Raw genomic sequence first — 22,895 nt, 5'->3', positions numbered from 1 at the left:
GTCCACCCGCCTTCTCGGCGCTGACTTCCTCTGCGCCAATGGCCTTTTGGTGGACGTCAAGAACCGACGTCTCATCAACGCTGAAACCTTCAGCTCGCTCCTGTGTTCCCTCAGCGGGTCCAGCACGACGTAGTTGTCCAGCGCACTCTCGGCCTCCGACGAGTTTTCCCGCCTCCTCGCCCAGTTCCCGGACCTCACGAAGCCCATGTTCTCGTCCGCCACCACCAAACACGGGGTAGAACACCACATCTTGACCACCGGTCCGCCCGTCTATGCCCGTGCTCGGCGCCTCGACCCGGGGAAACTCGCCATTGCCAAAGCTGAGTTTGACACCATGGAGCGCCTCGGCATCATCCGCCGGTCGAACAGTCCGTGGGCTTTGCCCCTCCACATCGCCCCAAAACGGCTGGTGGCGCCCGTGCAGCGATTACCGGTGCCTCAACGACGCGACGACCCCTGACCGCTACCCGATTCCACACATCCAGGACTTTTCCGCCCGCCTGGCCGGGAAAGTGGTTTTCTCGAAAGTGGACCTTGTCCGGGGTTACCACCAGGTCCCTGTCCGGCCGCAGGACGTCCCGAAAACCGCGGTGATCACTCCGTTCGGGCTGTTCGAATTCCTCTGCATGCCATTCGGCCTCAAAAACGCCGCACAGGCTTTTCAACGCCTAATGGACACCGTGTTATGGGACCTGACATTCCTGTTCGTATACCTGGATGACATCCTCATCGCCAGCGCCTCCAGGACGGAGCATGTGTCCCACCTCCGGACTCTCTTCGAACGACTCAGCCAACATGGCCTAATCGTCAACCCGGCCAAGTGCCAGTTCGGGCTGTCCTCTATTGACTTTCTCGGGCACCGCATCACGAAGGACGGGGCGGTGCCACTGCCATCGAAAGTGGAGGCCGTGATGGACTTCCCGCGACCCCTCACCGTGAAGGCCCTGCAGGAGTTTTTGGGCATGGTGAAGTTTTACCATCGTTTTGTCCCCCGAGCAGCCCAGCATATGTGGCCCCTTTACGGGGCCCTCAAAGGCAAGCCCGACAAACTCGCCGTCGACTGGTCCGAGGAGATGGCTAATTCTTTCACGGACATGAAAAGGGCCCTGGCTAACGCGACCATGCTGGCGCATCCGTTACCTGATGCGCCGATCGCTCTCACCACCGGCACCTCGGACTATGCGGTTGGCGCCGTCCACGAACAGCGGGTCAACGGTGCCTGGCAGCCGCTCGCCTTCTTCAGCCGGCAGCTCCGCCCCAACGAGCGGAAGTACAGCACCTTTGATCGTGAGCTTCTCGGCCTCTACCTCGCAGTCCGACACTTCCGTTTCCTGCTGGAGGCCCGCCCGTTCACGGCGTTCGTGGACCACAAGCCGTTGACCTTCGCCATGGCCAAAACTTCCGAGCCGTGGTCGGCCCGTCAGCAACGCCAGCTGGCCTTCATCTCGGAGTTTACAACGGACATCCAGCATGTGGCTGGGAAAGACAACCCCGTCGCCGACTGTCTCTCCCGAGCTGTCGCCAGCGCCGTACACCTCGGCATCGACTACACCCGCATGGCGGCCGACCAGGCCTCCGACCCGGACGTCCAGGCCTACAGGACGGCAGTCACGAGCCTTCAACTAGCGGACATCGCGTTCGACGCTGCCGGCACCACACGCCTGTGCGACGTCTCCGTTGGGCAGCCACGTCCCGTCGTGCCCAAAGGGTGGAGACGGCAAGTTTTCAACGCCGTCCATAATCTTTCCCACCCAGGCAGGAAGCCGTCACAGAAGCTGGTGGCAGCTAAGTTCGTCTGGCACGGGCTCAGGAAAGACGTTCGCGACTGGGCCAGCACCTGCGTGGTATGCCAACGCTCGAAAGTGCATCGTCATACTAAGGCCCCGTTGGTGCCTTTCGTGGTGCCTGAGAGGCGGTTTGACCACGTTAACGTGGACCTGGTGGGGCCCCTGCTGCCCTCCCGCGGGTTCACCCACCTCCTCACAATGGTCGACAGAACCACCCGATGGCCGGAAGCCGTCCCGCTGTCTTCAACGACGTCCGCCGATGTGGCTCGGGCGTTCATCAGCACTTGGGTCGCCCAGTTCGGCGCCCCATCTGACATTTCCTCTGACAGGGGGCCCCAGTTCACGTCAGAGCTCTGGAACGCTGTCGCCTGAGGCCTCGGGTTGAGACTCCACCGCACCACAGCATACCACCCTCAGGCTAACGGACTGTGCGAACGGTTTCATCGCTCCATGAAGGCCGCGCTCCGGGCCAGCCTCCGGGACGACAGCTGGATTGACAGACTCCCGTGGGTCATGCTGGGACTCAGGACTGCTCCCAAGGAGGACATCCAGTCCTCGTCCGCCGAGCTCGTCTACGGACAGCCGCTGCGGGTTCCCGGGGATTTCGTCCCCAACGCAACGGAACCTTGGTCCGCAGCCCGTCAGCGGTCCGACCTTCTGGACAACGCCAAGGTTTTCGCGCCGGTGCCCACATTGCAGCACTGCCTCCCACAGTCCCATGTTCCACTCGACCTTCGTACGGTGGAGTACGTTTTCGTCCGCCACGACGCCCACCGGGGACCTCTTCAGCCACCCTACGATGGACCATTCCGCATCCTGGAAACCGGGGACAAGACCTTCGTAGTGGATGTCGGCGGTAAGCCGGACTGCATTTCCGTGGACCGTCTTAAGCCGGCCCACCTGGATCTGGACCGACCCATTGAGTTGGCACAGCACCCGAGGCGGGGCTGACCTCTGGTTTCCGCACCCTCAGTCCACCACTGAGCGCCCGAGGTCCCTCCGACGAACCCCCCGGTCCCCGCCCTGGAATTGAGGAGCCGTTCCGACCGGGTGATCCGGCCCCCCCAACGACTGTCATTGCCAGTGCTAATGAATTCTGGGGGGACGTATGTGGCGGAGACCACATAGGGACAATAACACAATGTATAGCCAATGTTGTTATATGTACCTAAACACAATTCACTACGTATAGCAATGTTGTGATATGTGCGTACTGGGTTAGGTTATTGGTGCAGGGTCCCTTTAAGAGCGTCGATAGCGTGATGACGTCATGACGTCAGTTGCGTGATGACATCATAGCCCTTGCAACGGGGCTGAGACCTTCAGACCTCGTGGAGAATGATTAAAGTAAGACACGTTTTGCCTTTGCTGAAACAAAAGTCTCAGAGCCTGTTGCTTTCTATCGACCCCAACATTGGTGACCCCAACAACCTCACTTTAAATAGAACATTGCATGAATGTTTTGATGCAGAATGGCTTTTCACACAAGTGTTCATATTTGGCTTCATAGACCTTTCTTATCTGATGTTCAAATCAGCTATACACAAATGGAAAGCTGACCGCTGGAAAGAGGTTTCCTTTGTAGGGGGCCTTGTTTGCATGCAGTGATAAGAAGTATTTGGTCTATTACTCAGTGTTCACCAATCAGTTGGAGAAACATACACAACAGCAGCTTTTCTTTTCAAATCAAACCTAGGCCGATGTAGCAGAGCCTGGTCTCCAATCGTCTTGGATCCCCTTGCCATTGGACCAAGATCTTGCTCTGTCAAGCCCGTGTGGTAGCTGGTGTGCAATGGCCACCCCACGTTAAAAGAATTCACGCACAGGCATCTTCCACACTTTAAAATGAAGTTCGGGACCTGGAACGTCAGGACCCTCATGGACAACCCCAACAGCGATAGAGACTGTAGGTCCCGCATTGGACTCATCAGTCACCTGAGAAATCATTTTTAGTGTGGTTGCAAGTCATCCTCGGTTCCGAGGGACTGCCTAAGAAGAAGAAGATTTTTACCTACTAGTGGGAAAGGGTTTGTTCACAGTACTTTTGCTGAGAGTTTACTTTCTACACTTTGGAGGTTTTTCAATCACATCAGGATGGGTGGTGCTTTGGCTGCCTTAGATTGGACCTCAGACGATGACCAATATGACCACCACCAGCACTAACCTGCTGTTCAGGGACCTGTAGCTGGACAGCAGAGAGGGCAGCAGCAGAGAGGGGAGCTGCAGAGAGGGGAGCTGCTCGCAGGAGGCACTACCTGCGAAACAGGGTCCACAGGCAGAGGCTGAGTTTCCTTGACATGTCTGAACAGCAGTGTCTCAGGAGGCTCAGGTTGTTGCAGCAGGTGGTGGCAGACATCTGCAACCTCCTAGAAGAAGACCTGCTCCCGGGGAGCTGCCATGATACTTTCGCCCTGCGGCAGTCCAAGCTCCCTGACGTCTTCGGACCTGCAAGCAGACTTAAGGGGTGGCTGCTAGGAGACAAGGGGTACCCACTTCAAACTTGGCTAATGACACCTGTCAGAAGCCTGAAAAATGAAGCCCAGCAGCGCTACAATGACCATCAGATGTCTGATCGAACAAGCCATTGGCATGCTGAAGATACGCTTCAGATGCCTAGATAGATCAGGAGGCACCCTTCAGTATGCACCAGCCAGGGTCTCCGGAATGGCCTTGGTTTGCTGTGCTCTGCACAAAATTGCGCAGCAGTGAGGTTTGGAGCTGCAGGAAGAACAAGGCGAAGAGCTCAGATTCTCTGTGGATGATTCCAAGGAGGAGGAAGATGAGGAGGAGGAAGGTGATGAGGACATTGCACCACCAGCTGCTCACATTGCTGCCCAGGATGCCAGCGATGACCTTCTTAATGCAAGATTCACTTAGATTTCACCAGTGGACCCATGTCACAAGCACATGCAATGGCCACTCTCCTCCCTCCCCCCACCCAATGCCAGTGACACAAAGTAGCCCTTCAAACAACCAACCACCGCTTGCACATCCCCCCATTGGGCCTATGTCTTCTCATTCATCATCAAGCAAGTTAAAAGGCGACTTGCCACCCAGCAACCAAGAATGGGCAAGACGGGAAAATGGTGCAAAAGAATAATTTTTATGTAACCTAACGAAACAACAGAAACTTAACAACACAACATTTTCTCATACACCATGTGTATACCCTTGTGCAACTACAAAGCTTTCCTCTTCCTTTTCCTACTACTGCTACATGGTGCAACCCCTGTGGTTTCGGCAGAGGTAGACGCAGGCTGCTCAGATCCCTGCTATGACTGCTGAGAGTCATATGGCCCCACCAAAGACTGCTCCATCTGTACCTGTGCAGGGGCAGACTCAGCTATTGGGAGATGAGGCAGCATGTTGGGTATTGACTGAGGCGGGGTGGGGTGGTGGCAACGGATAAGACATGGATGCTCTTTGAGTGGAGTCCCCACTTCCATGTCCCCTTTCGCAGTCATCCTTCTCATGGCACAGCTGCATTTTACTGCTCCCATTGTGGTGGAGAGCACTTTGGTGCAGATCAGTGGGGCGCTGTAAGGCCAAGGCTAAGGTATCTGTCATCCTATTTAAGGTGGCAGACATGTTGGCATTCAGAGTCTGCATTGCCATGGTTAAGGTGTGCATGGACTCATCTGATTGCAGTGTTTGATGTTCCATAGAGTTGGCTTCTCTATCCATGGAAGAACACATCATCGCAATGCCCTGCGACATCAACCCACTCATGTTTGAGGCGGACTGTTCCATTCTGTCTGCAATCGTGGTCAGTGTGCTAGGAAGGCCTGTCAGTGCATCGCACATTCTCTGTTGCTGCTCAATGGTTCTCCTTTTCATCGACAGCCCCCGGGGCATATCACCTGTGTCCAGCTGATCAAAGCTTGGAGATGGCTGAGTCCTCCAACACGGTCTCTCCACTGCAGTCCCTGACTCCACCATCTGCTCTTGCTCACTTATGAAGTGTGAGTCACCAGCTAAAAGCCCAACTAGATTGCTGCGTCCGTGTATAATAAGACACAGACTGCGGAGAACGGTACAACAGGTGTTTACTCAACGTGGCTCACACTGCAACTGATCTGTACAGATTACTACTCAGTGTTATATACAGGTGTGGTCACTGCCGGTACTGCAGTATACATGAGCTGTAAAACATAGTTCCCCCCTTAAAGGTATATACATTACAATTCCTCCCCTTTTAGATTAACAGTACCATAACACTCATTTAACAATTAAATATCAAACTAATTACAATTAACACTTTTAACATGCAACATTAGCTGAAAATAGTCTATTTATATATTCAGTCTTTGGGGAGGCTTCCTGATCCTTTCTGGATAGCGCCTTTCCCGAGTGTCTTGCTCTTGGTGCGGAGGCGATTCTGGCCCCCTGTCGTCGGTTGGTTCATCAGCTTCCGATGCTACTGTTTCTGGGGTAGATGCGACCTGTACGTCGGGTTCATCACCAGGTTCGTATGGGCGAGGCATGGGGTTGACTTGTTCCTGTGACTCTAGGATCTGGTCAGCATGGCGTCTCACGATGCTCTCCCCAACGTCCACCGTGTACATTAGTGGGCCCTGTTGTGTGCATATTGTTCCTGGCTGCCATTTTTCTGTTCGGTAGTCGCGGGCCAAGACTGGTTGCCCTACATTGAAGCTCCTTGTTGGCTTCTCATGGATGTGCTGGAATTGCTTACTCTCAACATCTCTTCGTACGTTTGGTCTGAGCAAATCCAGGCGAGATCTTAACCTTCGGTTAAAGAACATCATGGCTGGGGCCTGGTTGGTGACTGCATGTGTCGCATTCCGGTAGGCGAACAGGAAATTGTCCACCTTGTACTGCAGTGGAATGTTGTCATTGTACATAGCCTTTATTGCCTTCTTAAAGGTTTGTACAAACCTCTCAGCCAATCCATTTGTGGCTGGATGATACAGGGCGGATGTGTAATGCCTTACCCCATTCTTTGTCAAGAACCTCCGGAAATCTTCGGACACAAACTGTGGTCCGTTGTCGGAGCAAATCTGTTCTGGCAAGCCATTCCTGGCAAAAATGGTCAGTAGGACTGCAATAGTTTTCTCCGTGGTGGTGGAGGACATTTTGATGACCTCAGGCCATTTCGAGTGCGCATCCACGGCTATTAAAAACATTGAGTCCATGAATGGACCAGCAAAATCAATATGCACCCATTGCCATGGAGATGAGGGCCACTCCCATGGGTGTAGAGGGGTCTCTGGTGGTGCATTTTGGACTTTCTGGCATCCTGAGCAGCTCTTGGTCAGGTCCTCGATTTGTTTATCGATTCCCGGCCACCACACATAAGCCCTGGCTAGGCTTTTCATTTTTACCCCTCCCAGATGACCCTCATGAAGCTCATTGAGCACTCTATCCCTTAACTTGGGTGGAATTACCACTCGGGATCCACACATCAAGTTCCGCCGGCACACTGACAGCTGTTCTCTCCTTGTCGAGAATGCTGGCAACAGTGAGTCGCCATGTGCTGGCCATCCCTTCACCGTCAAATCATATACCCCAGACAGTGTCGGGTCATTTCGGGTTTCCTTTTCGATACAAGCGTTAGTTACCGGTAGGTATTCAACTATAGTCGAATGGAATATTTCGACAGGATCCACTGCTGGTGCTTCCTCCACAGTAGGCAGTGGCAGGCGTGATAGCCCATCAGCATTTCCATGCTGTTTCGTGCCCTTATATTCAATCTCATAGTGGTGCGCCCCTAGAAAAAGTGACCATCTTTGTAGTCGTTGCGCAGTCATCACCGGAACGCCCTTCTTCGGATTAAAAATGGCGGCAAGAGGCTGGTGATCAGTCAGCAAGGTGAATTTCTGCCCGTGCAGATAGTGATTGAACTTTTTCACTCCCCACACTAGGCTGAGGGCCTCCCTGTCAATCTGGGCGTAGTTACGCTCAGCTGAGGTTAGTGATCGTGACGCAAAGGCTATTGGCCTCTCTGAGCCGTCCGAGAATTTGTGCGACAGCACCGCTCCAATGCCGTAGGGTGACGCATCACATGCCAACCGAATTGGTAATGCTGGGTTGTAATCGGCCAATACCTCTTTCGATGTGATTAGTGTTTTGCTCTTCTGGAAAGCTCATCTACATTCGTCACTCCACTTCCATGGCACCCCAGTTTGCAGTAGGGTGTTCAGTGGGTGTAGTATTGTAGACAAATTTGGCAAGAACTTATGGTAGTAGTTTACCAGCCCATGGAATGACCTCAGTTGTGACACATTTTCCGGTGCTGGAGCCTTGACTACTGCCTCAATCTTCTCTGGGGACTTATGTAACCCCTCTTTATCGATAACGTGGCCACAATACGAGATCTGTTTCCTAAAAAACTCACATTTGGGGCGGTTAGCTCGGAGTCCATATTGCTGCAATCTAGTGAGCACCTGCTCCAGGTTGGCAAGGTGATCACTGTCATTTTCGCCCGTGACCAGGATGTCGTCCAAATAACACTGGGTTCCTGGGATCCCTTGCAGGACTTGTTCCATTGCTCTCTGCCAAATAGCCGGAGCTGATGCTACCCCGAATACCAGCCGGTTGTATTGGTAGAGACCTTTATGGGTGTTGATTGTGAGGTATTTTTTTGATGCTTCTTCTACCTCCATCTTGCAATGCATACAGGTCTAGTTTTGGTGTTTCCTTACTGTTATATATAACGGTCACCCTTATTTTTCCTTTGGGGTAGACTTTTTGCCCCGTGTACGTCTTCAAAATAATTTTTGTGTCTCTCAAGGGTATGTGTGAGAATAGCCGCTCGTAGTCCCGTCAGTTTATGGCTGTTAGGGCTGATCCTGTGTCCAATTCCATCTTTACCTGGACTCCTGCTATCTTGAGAGTGACCCAAATGGTTCGGTGATCCTCCGTTGTGATCATATTATGTAGTTTCAGACAACTCAGTTCCCTGCTTTCGGAGTCGTTATCACTCTTTTGTTCGTCTGAACTATTCTCCGTTATCTTATGTACCTTCTTGTACTTTCCTTTGGTCGGTTTCTTATTGCTGGTTTTCTTTCCCGACCTGCAGACTCGTGTTATGTGTCCTACTTTTCCACACTGTCTGCACACTTTGTCTTTGAACCAGCAATCATTCTGGTCGTGTGTTGTTCTGCCGCAGCGATAGCACTTCTCTGTTCCATATGACATTTCGTTTGTGCCATATTCTTGCGGTCTCTGTTGTATCTCTGCAGCGCCCCGTGCTGCTGCTTCATATGATACTGCAATGCTGAAAGCCTTTTCCAGCGTAAGGTCCTTTTCAGATAAAAGCCGTTTCTGGGTTCCTTCACTTTGAAGCCCACACACAAACTTGTCCCTTAAGGTATCTGCCAGTCCCGCTCCAAATTGGCAGTGTTTCGATAGTTTGCGCAGTTCTGTTAAATAATCAGCATTGCTTTCATCCTTATGCTGGTTCCGTTTGTGAAACTTGAATCTTTCTGCTATCAGCAGCAATGTGGGGTTTAAATGTTCCTTTAGTATCGTTACTATGTCTTCAAAACTCTTTTCCATTGGCTTCGTTGGGGTTACTAGATTTCGTAATAAACCATACGTCTTTGCACCCATTAAATTTAACAACACCGACGCTTTCTTGTCATCTGACACCCCATTTGCCTTGCAGTACACCTCTATTCGTTCGACATATGTAGTCCAATCTTCAACTTCATTGTCAAATGCGGTGATACTGCCACTCTTCAGCATTTTGGGTGTGGTTTAAAATGGCGTCTCCCAATGGTTTAAAATGGCATCTCCCGCGTTTTCCTTCCTCCCCTGCTGCTGCCGACGCCACTCCCGGTGGTTCTTGTGGCAATGGCGGCGCCCTGTAGGTTTTGCACACTTCTCCTGCGCTGCTGCCAACGCCGCTCTCGGTGGTCCTCGTGGCAATGGCGGCACCTCGCGGGTTTCTGCGCGTCTCTCTCTCACTCTCTCTGACGCTGCTTGGCCCCTGAACACCGGCTGCGCCCTGTGCACTCTGCCCTCTCTCTCTCTCCCCCATCGACGCTGCTCGGCCCTTTGCTGTGCCTCTCGGTCGGGCTCTAGTCCGCCGCTGTCCGGGAAGGGTCTGCGCACTACCTGTTGCCAACCCGTTTTGCTGGACCACCTCAACTGGAAAGCCAAGCCTGGCTCTCGACAGCCTCCCCTGCAATTCTCGAGTCTCTGCTGGATGACTGGGCGGTTGCCTGTGGTCGACGCCCGAGTCTCTGGCCTTGACCTCCAATCCACTGATCTCCAGGAATGAATCCCCGGGAGGTGATGCAGAGCTGCAGGTAGGTTCGAACCTGCCTCGTCGCAAATGTTGCGTCCGTGTATAATAAGACACAGACTGCGGAGAATGGTACAACAGGTGTTTACTCAACGTGGCTCACACTGCAACTGATCTGTACAGATTACTACTCAGTGTTATATACAGGTGTGGTCACTGCTGGTACTGCAGTATACATAAGCTGTAAAACATAGTTCCCCCCTTAAAGGTATATACATTACATAGATCTTTACGTGGTCCCACTGAAGTGTGAGTATCTGAGCTGGTGCTTGGTATGCATGGGTCCTGTGATGGTGCACTCTCAGAAGGACTCAGCTCCTCTGACGAATTGTCGTTGGCAACATCCACTGACTACTGCTGCACGCATAAAGGCCCTGTCGGAGATAAAAGTCATGAATTAGTCCTGGCATGGTAAGAATATGTTGCAAGTTATCATTATGAAGATAATCATATTTCACTCACTGTTGAAATCAAGTCAGCATGACTGAGTGCCGTATAACATGTGGGTCGCTGATATTTAATTGTGTCAACAGGTAGCTGGGAGCTCCCTGCCCAAATCCAACGGCTAGGGATGCCTAAACTCTACTTATCTCTAGCACCTCCTCCTCTGCACTTGTAAGTTAGGAAATGTGTGGAGGGCCACCTCCAGTTCTCTCCCTGTCCCTCGTGTTCTGTGCTGTCTTCTCCTACAATGAGGGAAAGAACAGACCTGTGAGTGAGTGTAATGGCATGTGTTTACTTGATAGATGCAGTGCATTTGATGAGGGTGACTATCAGGGAGAGGCATGAAATTGCATAAGGATGAGGGTGAGTGGGAGTAGTGGATGGATAGATGAGGATTTGAGGAAGTGCATTGAAAGCGAAGGATGGGTGGGCATGCGAGGTAAGTGATGTGATGTAGTAGGCTTGAGAAGGCAGAGTGAGGGGTTGGGGTGATGCACACAGCAGGATGTAGGTGAATGAGTGATGTGCCAAATAACTGCCCGAATCCGAAGTTAAAGCTTAAGACTGAAGCCTTTTATTAAATAAGAATCATGGCAGAGTTAACAGAGTCCATCATCGACCGAGCCCTTGGTAGAACATACCAGAAGAGGGGCGGGGCCAGGGAGGAGCATTAGTGGTTCCCCCTGGTGGAACATTCCAGACATTACAAGTGCAAGTACAAATATCAGAACACAGTTATTTCATCACATTCACCCCCTGCTATAGATTCAGTCTGTCAGGTGGTCTGATAATCCTCTGGGAACGACGTAACTCTTGCTGAGGCTCCTCCCGGAGTACTAACTCCGGTTCATTCGAATTCCCAGAATCATCAGTATTTTCCACACTGAGGGTTTGTGTCTCTGAAGGTCCAATACCACGATTGAAAACTCTACTCTCAGAGTCGAACTCTTTTCGAGCTCCAGCAGGTGCAAGATCTTTAATAGAGACCGTATCCTCTCGCCCATCCGAATATTGAATATACGCATACTGGGGATTAGCATGGAGGAGTTGTACTTCCTCCACCAGTGGATCAGTCTTGTGGCCTCTCACATGTCTGCGCAACAACACAGGGCCCGTGGTCGTCAACCATGTGGGTAACGATACTCCATTAGTAGCTTTTCTTGGAAAACTAAACATCCTTTCATGAGGGGTGGCATTCGTCGCTGTACACAAAAGAGACCTTATGGAATGCAGCACATCTGGCAGGACATCCTGCCAGCGAGAGGTCGGCAGGCCTCGTGACTTCAGAGACAGTACGATAGCCTTCCACACTGTCGCATTTTCTTTCTCGACCTGCCCATTACCACAAGGGTTATAGCTGGTAGTTCTACTCGTTGCAATCCCCTTTGATAGCAAAAACTGTCGTAATTCTTCGCTCATAAAGGAAGAACCCCTATCACTATGTATATAGTTAGGCATGCCGAACAAGGAAAACAGTTGGCAGAGGCATTTAATTACAACAGCACTAGTCACATCTGGACAGGGGATAACAAAAGGGAACCGAGAGTACTCGTCTATAATATTAAGAAAATAGACATTACGGCCGCTCGATGGAAGGGGACCTTTAAAATCGAGACTCAAACGCTCAAATGGTCGAGTTGCTTTAATAAGATGAGCTGGCTCGGACGGCTTATAGAAGCGGGGTTTGCATTCAGCACAAACACGACAGGTTCTGGTCAGTGTCCGGACCTCCTCAATAGAGTAGGGTAGATTGTGGGACTTAATGAAGTGGTTCATTCTGGTAACCCCAGGGTGGCAGAGTGCGTCGTGGAGACTTTGAAGCTTATCTGTACCTAGACTAGCACATACTCCTCGTGACAAAGCATCCGATGGCTCATTAAATACTCCAGGCCTGTACTGAATATCATAGTCATATGTTGACAGTTCTATTCGTCATCTTAAAATCTTATCATTTTTGATCTTGCCTCTCTGCTTAGTGTTGAGCATAAAGGCCACAGATCGCTGGTCAGTATTGAGCGTAAAACGTTGGCCAGCGAGATAATGTCTCCAATACCTGACTGCTTCAATAATTGCCTGTGCCTCCTTTTCCACTGAAGAATGTCGAACTTCTGGTCCTTGCAATGTACGAGAGAAGAAAGCTACTGTTCTACCAGCTTGGTTAAGAGTTGCTGCCAACGCAAAATCAGATGCATCACTTTCCACTTGAAAAGTGATCTTCTCATCCACGGCACATACCACTGCCTTCTCAATGTCCCGTTTGATATTAAGGAAAGCCTCCTGAGCTTCCACCGATAGCGGAAAAGACGTCGGCTTAATAAGAGGTCAGACTTTATCTGAGTAGCTAGCCACCCGCTGGGCATAGTACGAGAAGAATCCCAGACACCTTCTTAAGGCTTTTACAGTGTGAGGTAAAGGTAATTCCTTAAGTGGGCGTAATCTTTCAGGGTCTGGCCCGATTACCCCATTCTCCACAACGCAACCAAGAATACACAAACGTGTAGTATTGAAGGTACACTTGTTTTCGTTGTAGGTCAGGTTTAACCTCTTTGCAGTCTATAGGAACTTCGCGAGATTTTGATCATGCTCCCGTTGGTCACGCCCACAGATGGTAACATTGTCCAGGTACGGGAATGTTGCTTCCAACGCGTATTCATCCACCATACGATCCATCTCCCGTTGGAAGACGGATACCCCATTCGTCACTCCAAAGGGCACCCGAAGGAATTGGAACAGGCGCCCATTAGCTTCGAAGGCCGTATAAGGTCGGTCTTCTATTTTGATGGGGAGTTGATGGTAGGCAGACTTTAAATCAATGGTGGAGAACACGCGGTACTGAGCTATCTGGTTCACCATCTCAGAAATACGAGGCAAAGGATAGGCGTCTAATTGGGTATACAAGTTTATAGTCTGGCTATAATCGACCACAAGTCTTTTCTTCTCATTAGTTTTAACCACCACCACCTGGGCACGCCACGGGCTACCACTGTGTTCGATGATTCCCTCCCGTTGAAGCCTTTCCACTTCCTCTTTTATAAATGTTTTATCTTCTGAACTATACCGTCGACTCTTAGTCGCTATAAGTCTACAATTAGGAGCAAGGTTCGCAAACAAAGAAGGTGGGATTACGTTTAAAGTAGAAAGGCCGCAGACTGTGAGCGGAGGCTGGGATCCACCATACTTAAGGGTAACGCTCTCATGCTGACACTGGAAGTCCAAGTCTAATATTAAGTTCACACACAACTGAGGTAATATGAGGAGTTTAAAGTCCTTATACTCCGTATCCTTAACGGTCAATGTGACTTTACAATATCCAGTTACCTCCGAAGTAAGGGATTTGGACGCCATCACAATTTCACTTCGAGTAGGATACACCTTCAATGAACAGGAGTTAACAAGGTTGGGGTGTATAAAACTTTCAGTACTGCCACAGTCTATCAAACACCCAGTAGGACGACCATTAATCTTAATGTCCATCATAGATTTTGACAAGGAACACGGTGTGGTCTGGTCAACCGTAGCCGAGGCTAGAGTAAAACGATAGGCAGCAGCAGAGAAGACATCGGGTACAGGATTACCCTTACACACTTTACTAAAATGTCCCCGTTTCTTACATTTAAATCAGGTAGCCTCTCTGGCTGGGCAACTTTGCCTGGGGTGTTTAGATTGGCCACAAAAATAACACTTAGACCCATGGGGCACAGCCGCAACAATAGGATTAAGTGGGGGCTCCATTGGTGTTATGGATGCCTCCATACTCAGAACACACGAGGCTGAGAGAGATGCATGGGCTGATGCATACACTTCTGAATTCTTCTGGGCTACATCTAACGATCGAGCAGCAGCGACAACCGTTTTTAAAACTAACGAGTCGTTCTCGAGGAGTCTCTGTCTAATATAATTAGATCGGCGGCCAGATATGAAAGAATCGCGGATGGCTTCTTCCTGATACACTATGGCAGAGACAGCCTTGTAGTTGCAACCCTTAGCCAAAGCCTTAAGGTCCTGCAGGAAATCGTCCAGAGATTCCTCGGGTAATTGCCTGCGAGTAGACAGGAGATACCTGGCGTATACTTCGTTAACCGACTTAAGGTACTGGGCTTTAAGAGCTGCGAGGGCCTCTTCATATGTAGTAATATCTTCAATTATAGAGTAAGTTTGATGACTTACCAAGTTGGTTAGAAGACCCAACTTGTTAACCGTCGGATCGGTCGATGATGCGATGAAGTGTTCAAAACATCGGAGCCAATGCGTAAATTTCTTCGACGCATCTGCCGAATGGGGATCGATATCCAGACGCTCTGGTTTCAAAAATCGATCCATCTTCCAAAAGTTGTTATTTAATAAAATTGACGTGCCAAATAACTGCGGGGCCAGGGAGGAGCATTAGTGGTTCCCCCTGGTGGAACATTCCAGACATTACAAGTGCAAGTACAAATATCAGAACACAGTTATTTCATCACAATGAGCAACTGTACTTACCTTTCCTGACTTGCTTAGGTCATTAAAGCGCTTCCTGCACTGAATCCATGAGCGTGGCACTACGCTATTGCTGCTGACCTCCTGGGCCACTTTCAGCCACGCCTTCTTGGTGTCAGTAGCTGGTTTCTTCCTCCCATTGCTGGGGAAGAGTATCTCCCTCTGGCTCCTCACTGACCCCAGCAACACATCAGGGAGGCATGACTAAAGCGGGTACAGCCTTTGAGCGCCCTGATTCCTTACTGGCACTGCTTCCTCTGTTGCTTCCAACTCCAAACTCCTCCAAATTCTATCTTGTGGCGGAGCCACCAAAGGACTCAGAGCGGTTGTACATAATTCCTTTAACAGCAATGTAGTTACTGTCTGTGCCTGTACCTTTAATTACACTGTTTGACTGTACAATGTCTAGTTACCTTTACAGCACGGTTTCAACGTGATGACGTCATGCCATTAGTCACGTGATGCCCCAATGGCGGGAAGAACGTGATGACGTCATGACGTCAGTCTTCTGACCAGAGAATCAGTCCTCGTGGAGCCCTCAGGGAGAGTAGACCTGTTATTGATGTGTTCTAGCAGTTTCCAGTTTAAACTCGTTTGGTTTCATTAAAGTTCATTAATTTAATTACCTGAGTCGAACTCAGTCTTTTTGATAGGAACCTCCGTTTCTACATTGGTGACCCCGACTTCTACGAATGATTTTCGTGGAAGATTCGACATGGACACGAATGCCGTCACACTGCAACTGCCACAGTTCTGGGAGCAACAACCAGTCACCTGGTTCATCCAGGCTGAAGCCCAGTTCGCCATTCGGAACATCATCGCGGATCAGACCCATTACTATTACGTGGTCTCCGCCCTCAACAGCGCAATTGTATCCCGGATCATCAGCCTCATCGGTAGTCCTCCTACTGACAGCAAGTATGATGCAATTAAGGCGCGGGTGCTTCAGGTTTTCGGGCTATCAAAGTCGGAGCGCGCTCGCCGGCTCATCACGCTGCCCGGCCTCGGGGACTCCAAACCGTCCGAGCTCATGAGCCAAATGCTCACGCTCTTGGGTGTTGAACCGGAATGTTTCATCTTCCGGGAGCTTTTCCTCTATCAACTGCCTGAACAGTTTCAGGCTGCCCTAGCCAGATCCGACATTACTGACTGCGCCAAGCTTGCGGCCGAAGCCGATAAGATTTTCACGGTTACCCAGCAGTGCTGCGCGGCCACGAGGCGCCCACCCCCCACAGACGCGGTCCCGGCTTCTCCTACAGCGGGCTGGTGCTCCTACCACACCCGTTTTGGCGCGAAAGCACGATGCTGCCGTTCCCCCTGCAGTTTCTCGCCCAAAAAAAAAACCAAGAAGGTGCAGGCGGCGTCCCTGGTGACGGATGACCATGTCTAATGGGCGTTCTGCGGTGGAAATGGCCGTCGGTTCTACAGGGAAACTCCTCTATATCACCGATTCCCTCTCGGGCCGCCGTTTCCTTTGTGACACTGGGGCGCAGTGTAGCATTCTACCTGCATCGAAGCTCGATATGCAGACTGGGAACCTCGGTTTTTCCCTCGTAGCGGCTAATGGCGCAGCTATTCGAACGTTCCGAAAGCGGCGGGTCGAAGTCTGTTTCGGTGGTCAGCGCTTCTTTTAGGATTTCGTCACGGCTACAGTTTCACAGCCTATCCTAGGGGCAGATTTTCTGTGTGCCAACAGCCTACTAGTCGATGTCCAGCACCGCCGGCTGATCAACGCGGCCACCTTCCACTCGATTCTGTGCTACCACGGTACCTCCGTGGCGGGCTCCATTGCCTGTGCTTTCCCTCCTCCAGATGACTTCACGCGGCTCCTCGGGGAGTTTCCGGAGCTGACAAGGCCCACCTTCTCCTCTTCGGCGACGAAACATGGTGTTGAACATCACATCACCACTACTGGCTTCCCGGTTTATGCGCGGGCTAGAAGGCTCGAACCCGGCAAGCTCGCAGCTGCGAAGGCGGAGTTCGCCACAATGGAGCGGCTCGGGATCATTAGGCGATCGATGAGTCCCTGGTCCTCGCCTCTCCACATCGTGCCGAAACCAGGCGGCGGCTGGCGGCCATGCGGTGACTACTGACGCCTCAACGACGCCACCACTCCGGATCGGTACCCGATCCCGCATATCCAGGACTTCTCGGCCTACTTGGCGGGAAATTCTATCTTCTCTAAAGTCGACCTCGTCCGTGGATATCACCAGGTTCCAGTGCACCCACAAGATGTCCTGAAAACCGCAGTCATCACCCCTTTTGGCCTCTTTGAGTTCCTGCGGATGCCATTTGGCTTAAAGAACGCAGCACAGGCGTTCCAACGTTTAATGGACTCCGTTCTTCGAGACCTGCATTTCCTTTTCATCTACCTTGACGACATACTCATCGCCAGTACCAACAAGGAGGAGCACATCTCCCATTTGCGTTCCCTCTTTACGCGCCTCAGCCAACAAGGTTTAATCATCAACCCGGCCAAGTGTCAGTTCGGCCTGCAACAAATCGACTTCCTGGGACATCGCATAACATCAGACGGAGCCGTCCCTTTGGCGACGAAGGTCGAGGCGGTTACTTCTTTCCCGCGGCCGTCGACAGTCAAGGCCTTGGAGGAGTTCCTGGGGATGGTCAACTTCTACCACCGTTTCGTCCCCAAGGTGGCTCAACTCATGCAACCCTTGTTCGGGGCCCTCAAGGGCAAGTCCGGTAAAGACCCAATCAGCTGGACAGCTGAAATGATCCAGGCATTCGGCGACATCAAGAACGCTTTGGCCAACGCAACCATGCTGGCGCACCCACTTCCAGGTGCCACTATCGCCCTTACCACCGACGTGTCAGACTACGCCATCGGTGCAGTGCAAGAACAGTGGGTCAACGGCACGTGGCAACTGCTGGCGTTTTTCAGCCGTCAATTGCGAAAAAATGAAAAAAAGTACAGCACCTTTGATAGGGAACTACTGGCCCTTTTCCTCGCCATTCGCCATTTCCGGTTTTTATTGGAGGGGCGCCCCTTCACGGCTTTTGTCGACCACAAACCCCTTACATTCGCCATGGCCAAGACCGCCGAACCGTGGTCTGCTCGTCAACAACGTCACTTGACGTTCATTTCCGAATTTACCACGGACATTCAACATGTGTCTGGTAAGGACAACCTGGTGGCAGATTGCCTCTCCCATGCGACGGTCCACGCGGTGCACCTGGGAATCGACTACGCCCTCATGGTGGCAGATCAGGTTTCGGATTCGGAGGTCCAATCATATAGAACCGTTCCCTCTAGCTTGCAAGCGACCGACGTCATTTTCCAGGCCGCAGGTGCCACGCTCCTTTGCGACGTTTCCATGGGAGTTCCTCGTCCCATCGTGCCAGTCGCATGGCGCCGGAGGGTTTTTGGTGCCATACACGGGTTGTCGCACCCAGGGATGAAGGCTTCGCAACGGCTTATGTCAGCCAAGTTCGTCTGGAAAGGTATGCACATCGATGTCCGTGACTGGGCTAATACCTGCGTCGTATGCCAGAAGGCCAAAGTCCAGCATCATGTCAAGGCTCCAGTGGCTGCGTTCACTGTTCTGGAGCGTCGTTTTGACCACGTGCATGTGGACCTCGTGGGGCCGCTTCCGCCTTCTCAGGGTTATACTCATCTCCTCACCATAGTGGACCGCACCACTAGGTGGCCAGAGGCAATTCCTTTGGTTTCCACCACGTCGGCAGACGTCGCTATAGCTTTCATCTCCTGTTGGGTTGCCCGTTTCGGGGTACTGGCGGACATCTCCTCTGACCGCCGGCCACAATTTTCCTCGGATCTTTGGAATGCTGGGGCTCAGGGGCTCGGTACCAAACTTCATCGCACCACCGCCTATCATCTGCAGGCAAACGGCCTTTGCGAGCGATTCCACAGGTCGCTTAAAGCCTCTCTTCGGGCCAGTCTTCAAGGCGCAGGATGGGTGGACAGACTCCCATGGGTCCTGTTGGCTCTCCGTACGGCGTCCAAAGACGATCTACAATCGTCTTCGGCTGAACTCGTCTATGGCCAGCCGCTCCATGTACCAGGAGATTTCCTCCCTTCCCCCACAGAGCCATGGTCCGCCTCCCGGCAACTCGTTCGCCACCAAGAAGCGGCCAGATGCTTTGCTCCGATACCTACGTCCAATCACGGTTTGCAGACCTCCTATGTGCCACCGGGACTGCAGAATGCGGAGTATGTCTTCATCTGCCATGACGCTCACCGGGATCCGCTCAAGCCCCCTTACACCGATCCTTTCCGCGTCATCGAACCGGGAGACAAATCCTTTTTGGTCGACGTCGGAGGGAAACCGGATCACATCTCGGTGGACCGCTTGAAGCTGGCTCACCTGGACCTGGACCACCCTGTCGTAGTCGTTCAACCACCCAAACGTGGCCGACCGCCCATTGCCGCCGCACCAGATCAACCAAAGCCAGCTGACAACTCGACCGCGCTCGCCGCGCCTGCTCAGCCGCCACCGACTGTCAACTCGACCACCGGTCGTCAACTTCCTCTACCGGGGTATCGAAGTTGATCGGACAGGCTCATCAGGCCTCCTCCTCGCCTCACCTTTTCTGTTAAAGATAATTCTGGGGGGGGTGCATGTGGCGGAGCCACCAAAGGACTCAGAGCGGTTGTACATAATTCCTTTAACAGCAATGTAATTACTGTCTGTGCCTGTACCTTTAATTACACTGTTTGACTGTACAATGCCTAGTTACCTTTACAGCACGGTTTCAACGTGATGACGTCATGCCGTTAGTCACGTGATGCCCCAATGGCGGGAAGAACGTGATGACGTCATGATGTCAGTCTTCTGACCAGAGGATCAGTCCTCGTGAAGCCCTAAAGGAGAGTAGACCTGTTATTGATGTGTTCTAGCAGTTTCCAGTTTAAACTCGTTTGGTTTCATTAAAGTTCATTAATTTAATTACCTGAGTCGAACTCAGTCTTTTTGATAGGAACCTCCGTTCCTACAATCTTTGGATTGGCCCTTTAAATACATAAGTTGAAATTGCATCATGCGCATCCTCATCACAGTCACTGCTGTGGATTGGACAGCAAACCCGGATCGAAAATGATAATGAGGTGTTTGCCTTAAAAAGCCACAGACAGACGTGCTGAACTTACTTCCGGGTTTCCCACGCGATATTGATCCCCCTCTCACCCCGCTCCCAACGAGTCTCTGAATAAATATCGAGGCCCAAATATATAAACATGGACATTTTTTGGGGGGGGCGGGCAGTGGAAAATTTGTGCTCTGTGATAGGTACTTGGTGCTGGTGAATGGAACATTTTCCCACTGTTGCCCCAGTGCCAACATTAAGCACTCCAAGTCAGGCTCTAGGCTAGATAAAGGGTAAACCTCCCTCTACATATTGCAGAATCTGCCATCAGTTCTCCCAGGTAAGGCATAGTTAGGATGAACTACCCACTCTGCATTAATGTGATTTTAGTTAGTGCTGTCAACCCTCCTGATTATCTGGAGTCTCCAGAATTAACGTTTCCATCCTGGATACTGTGACAAGTAACTCGGAAGAAAAATCATAAAAATATTGTGTGTTTTTTTTCATTTTGTTTGACGCTTTCACTGATTAGTGATAAAAATATTGGCGATGGGGAAAAAGGCTGTTGGCTGGGCAGTATTGGAGGTGGTGGGTCATGTGATGAAGCCTCCAGGAATATGCCCAACCAGAGTTGGCAACCCTATTTCCAATACCAGGCATCATTGTGACCATTCAGAAAGAGCTTGCCAAATTAATGCCACAGTGAACTAAATTGAAAGTCCCACAGATTCATTAGACCTGGGACTTCTACCACCAGCATTACTAAAGTCATGAGCTTCAAATTTTCCAAACCTATTCGGGTGGTGGAAGCGTGGCAGAGGGGACTTCCAATCTCTGCTTTGGCCTCCCCATTGCTGCATCCCAAATCTCATATATATATATATATACTAGCTGGAAGTGGCCCGGCGGTGCCGAGGCTTTTTCAAGGGTGTGTTGTTGTTGGAAGAGAGAGAGCGACTGCGGGGGAAGAGAGAGAGCGACTGGGGGGGAGAGAGAGCGACTGGGGGGGAAGAGAGAGCGACTGGGGGGAAGAGAGAGAGCGACTGGGGGGGAAGAGAGAGAGCGACTGGGGGGAAGAGAGAGAGCGACTGGGGGGAGAAGAGAGAGAGCGACGGGGGAAGAGAGAGAGCGACTGGGGGGAAGAGAGAGTGAGAGCGACTGGGGGGGAAGAAAGAGAGCGACTGGGGGGGGGAAGAGAGAGAGCGACTGGGGGGGAAGAGAGAGAGCGACTGGGGGAAGAGAGAGAGAGACTTGGGGGAAGGAGAGAGAGAGAGAGAGAGACTTGGGGAAGGAGAGAGTGAGAGAGAGACTGGGGGGAAGGAGAGAGCGAGACTGGGGGAAGGAGAGAGAGGGGGGAAGGACAGAAAGAGAAAGAGGGAAGGAGAGAGACAGAGAGAGAGAGGGAAGGTGAGAGTGAGGGAAGGGGCTGGACTCAGAGCCCGGTGGGTGAAGGGCGGCCGCCATTTTGTGAGGTCGGCGGGACGGTTGAGACCGCGGGGAAGGGCTTGGAATTAGAGCCCAGCCACGGTGACCGTGGGTTATATTGCAATGACTGTGTTATAGGACAATGAAGCCAGCTACCCTCTGACCGGAGGAATCAGGAGCCATTTCTTAAGGCTTTTAATCTGCGATTTAATAATTTAAAAATACTTTTACTTGTTCCACATTTAAATTTTATGTAGTTTAAAATACTTCTAACATTGAATATAATTCTGGTTAATATTTGGGATCCAGGGTGTAGTTAGTAATACTTGAAGTCTTACGTTGCAGCTTCTGACCGCCTGTGTGAAGCAAAAACTCAGACATAGTTTGATGCTGAATCTTTGCTGGTTTCGAATGATGCCAATAAATCTGTATCCGTTTCTGTGACTTTTTCTTAATTAGGGAATGCCCCTAATTGATGAAACGCCGACTCCCTCCTACCTCTTCCCCCCTCCCCCTCCTACCTCTTCCCCTCTCCCCCCTCCCACCTCTTCCCCCCCCTCCCCCCTACTCTCCCCCTCCCCTCCTACCTCTTCCCCCTCCCCCCCTACCTCTTCCCCCCCCTCCACCTCTTCCCCCCTCCCTCCACCTCTCCCCTCCCCTCCTACCTCTTCTCCCCCCTCCCCCTCCTACCTCTTCCCTCCCCTCCTCCCTCCCTCTTCCCTCTCCACCTCTCTCCCCCCTACCCTCTTCCCCTCCCCTCCTCTCTCCCTCCTCCTCTCTCCCTCTCCTCCTCCTCCTCACCTCCCCCTCCTCCTCCTCTCCCCCTCTCTCCACCTCCTCTCTCACCCCTCCTCCTCCCTCTCCCTCCCTCCTCTCCCTCCTCCTCCCTCTCTCTCCCCCTCTCTCTCCCCCTCTCCTTCCTCCCTCTCCCTCTCCCTGCCGAGCTCCCCTCCATCCCCCGCTCCAATCCCTCTTTCCGCCCGGGCCCGGGCCTCGGCACCCGGATGAATGCGTTCCCTTGGACGCTTTTGGCGGCCTCGGCCGTCACCCTGATGCCGTTGGCCGAGGCGAACACCCGCAAAGACATGGCCCAGCCGAGTCCAGCGCCCTGGTCAGCTCGAGGTCCGCAGCGCGCCGTTCGGCCGCAGGCCACAAAGCACCCAAGCCCAGCGCCGGCGATGGCTCCGCGGAGCTCCGTGCCGCCCCACGCACTGACATGGCCCCGCCCTCCCGAGCTGGCCTCAAGACCGCCGATTGCAGCTGTGAGAGACAGCCGGCAGGCCCGGTTGCCAGGGTAACCCTTCCCACTCTCCAAGCCCCGCCTGAGATCCGCACTCCCGAGAGCCCCACTCTCCGAGCCCTGCCCCCCCGCCTGAGCTGAGCGGGGAACAGAGAGAGACGCTGCGTCTCAGCTGCTCCTGCAGCGTGCG

The 22,895-nt window shown here is 52.0% G+C and overlaps 1 protein-coding gene across 1 annotated transcript; it reads right to left on the bottom strand.

Moving 5' to 3' along the window:
• Positions 1–4,892: 4,892 nt before the first annotated feature.
• On the bottom strand, positions 4,893–21,950 carry LOC147125050 (uncharacterized). Its single transcript, XM_085996511.1, has 4 exons — positions 21,804–21,950; positions 19,909–19,967; positions 19,696–19,819; positions 4,893–10,430 (listed from the first exon to the last, which is right to left on the bottom strand). The coding sequence occupies exon 4, from the start codon at positions 9,492–9,494 to the stop codon at positions 8,571–8,573; it is 924 nt and encodes a 307-aa protein (XP_085852637.1). The 5' UTR covers positions 9,495–10,430; positions 19,696–19,819; positions 19,909–19,967; positions 21,804–21,950; the 3' UTR covers positions 4,893–8,570.
• Positions 21,951–22,895: the final 945 nt, after the last annotated feature.

The sequence above is a fragment of the Somniosus microcephalus genome, chromosome 1, assembly GCF_052327205.1.
Source record: "Somniosus microcephalus isolate GS21.2 chromosome 1, FLI_Smic_1.0, whole genome shotgun sequence".
Classification (NCBI taxonomy): Eukaryota; Metazoa; Chordata; class Chondrichthyes; order Squaliformes; family Somniosidae; genus Somniosus; species Somniosus microcephalus.
This window is presented reverse-complemented; position numbering and strand designations above follow the sequence as displayed.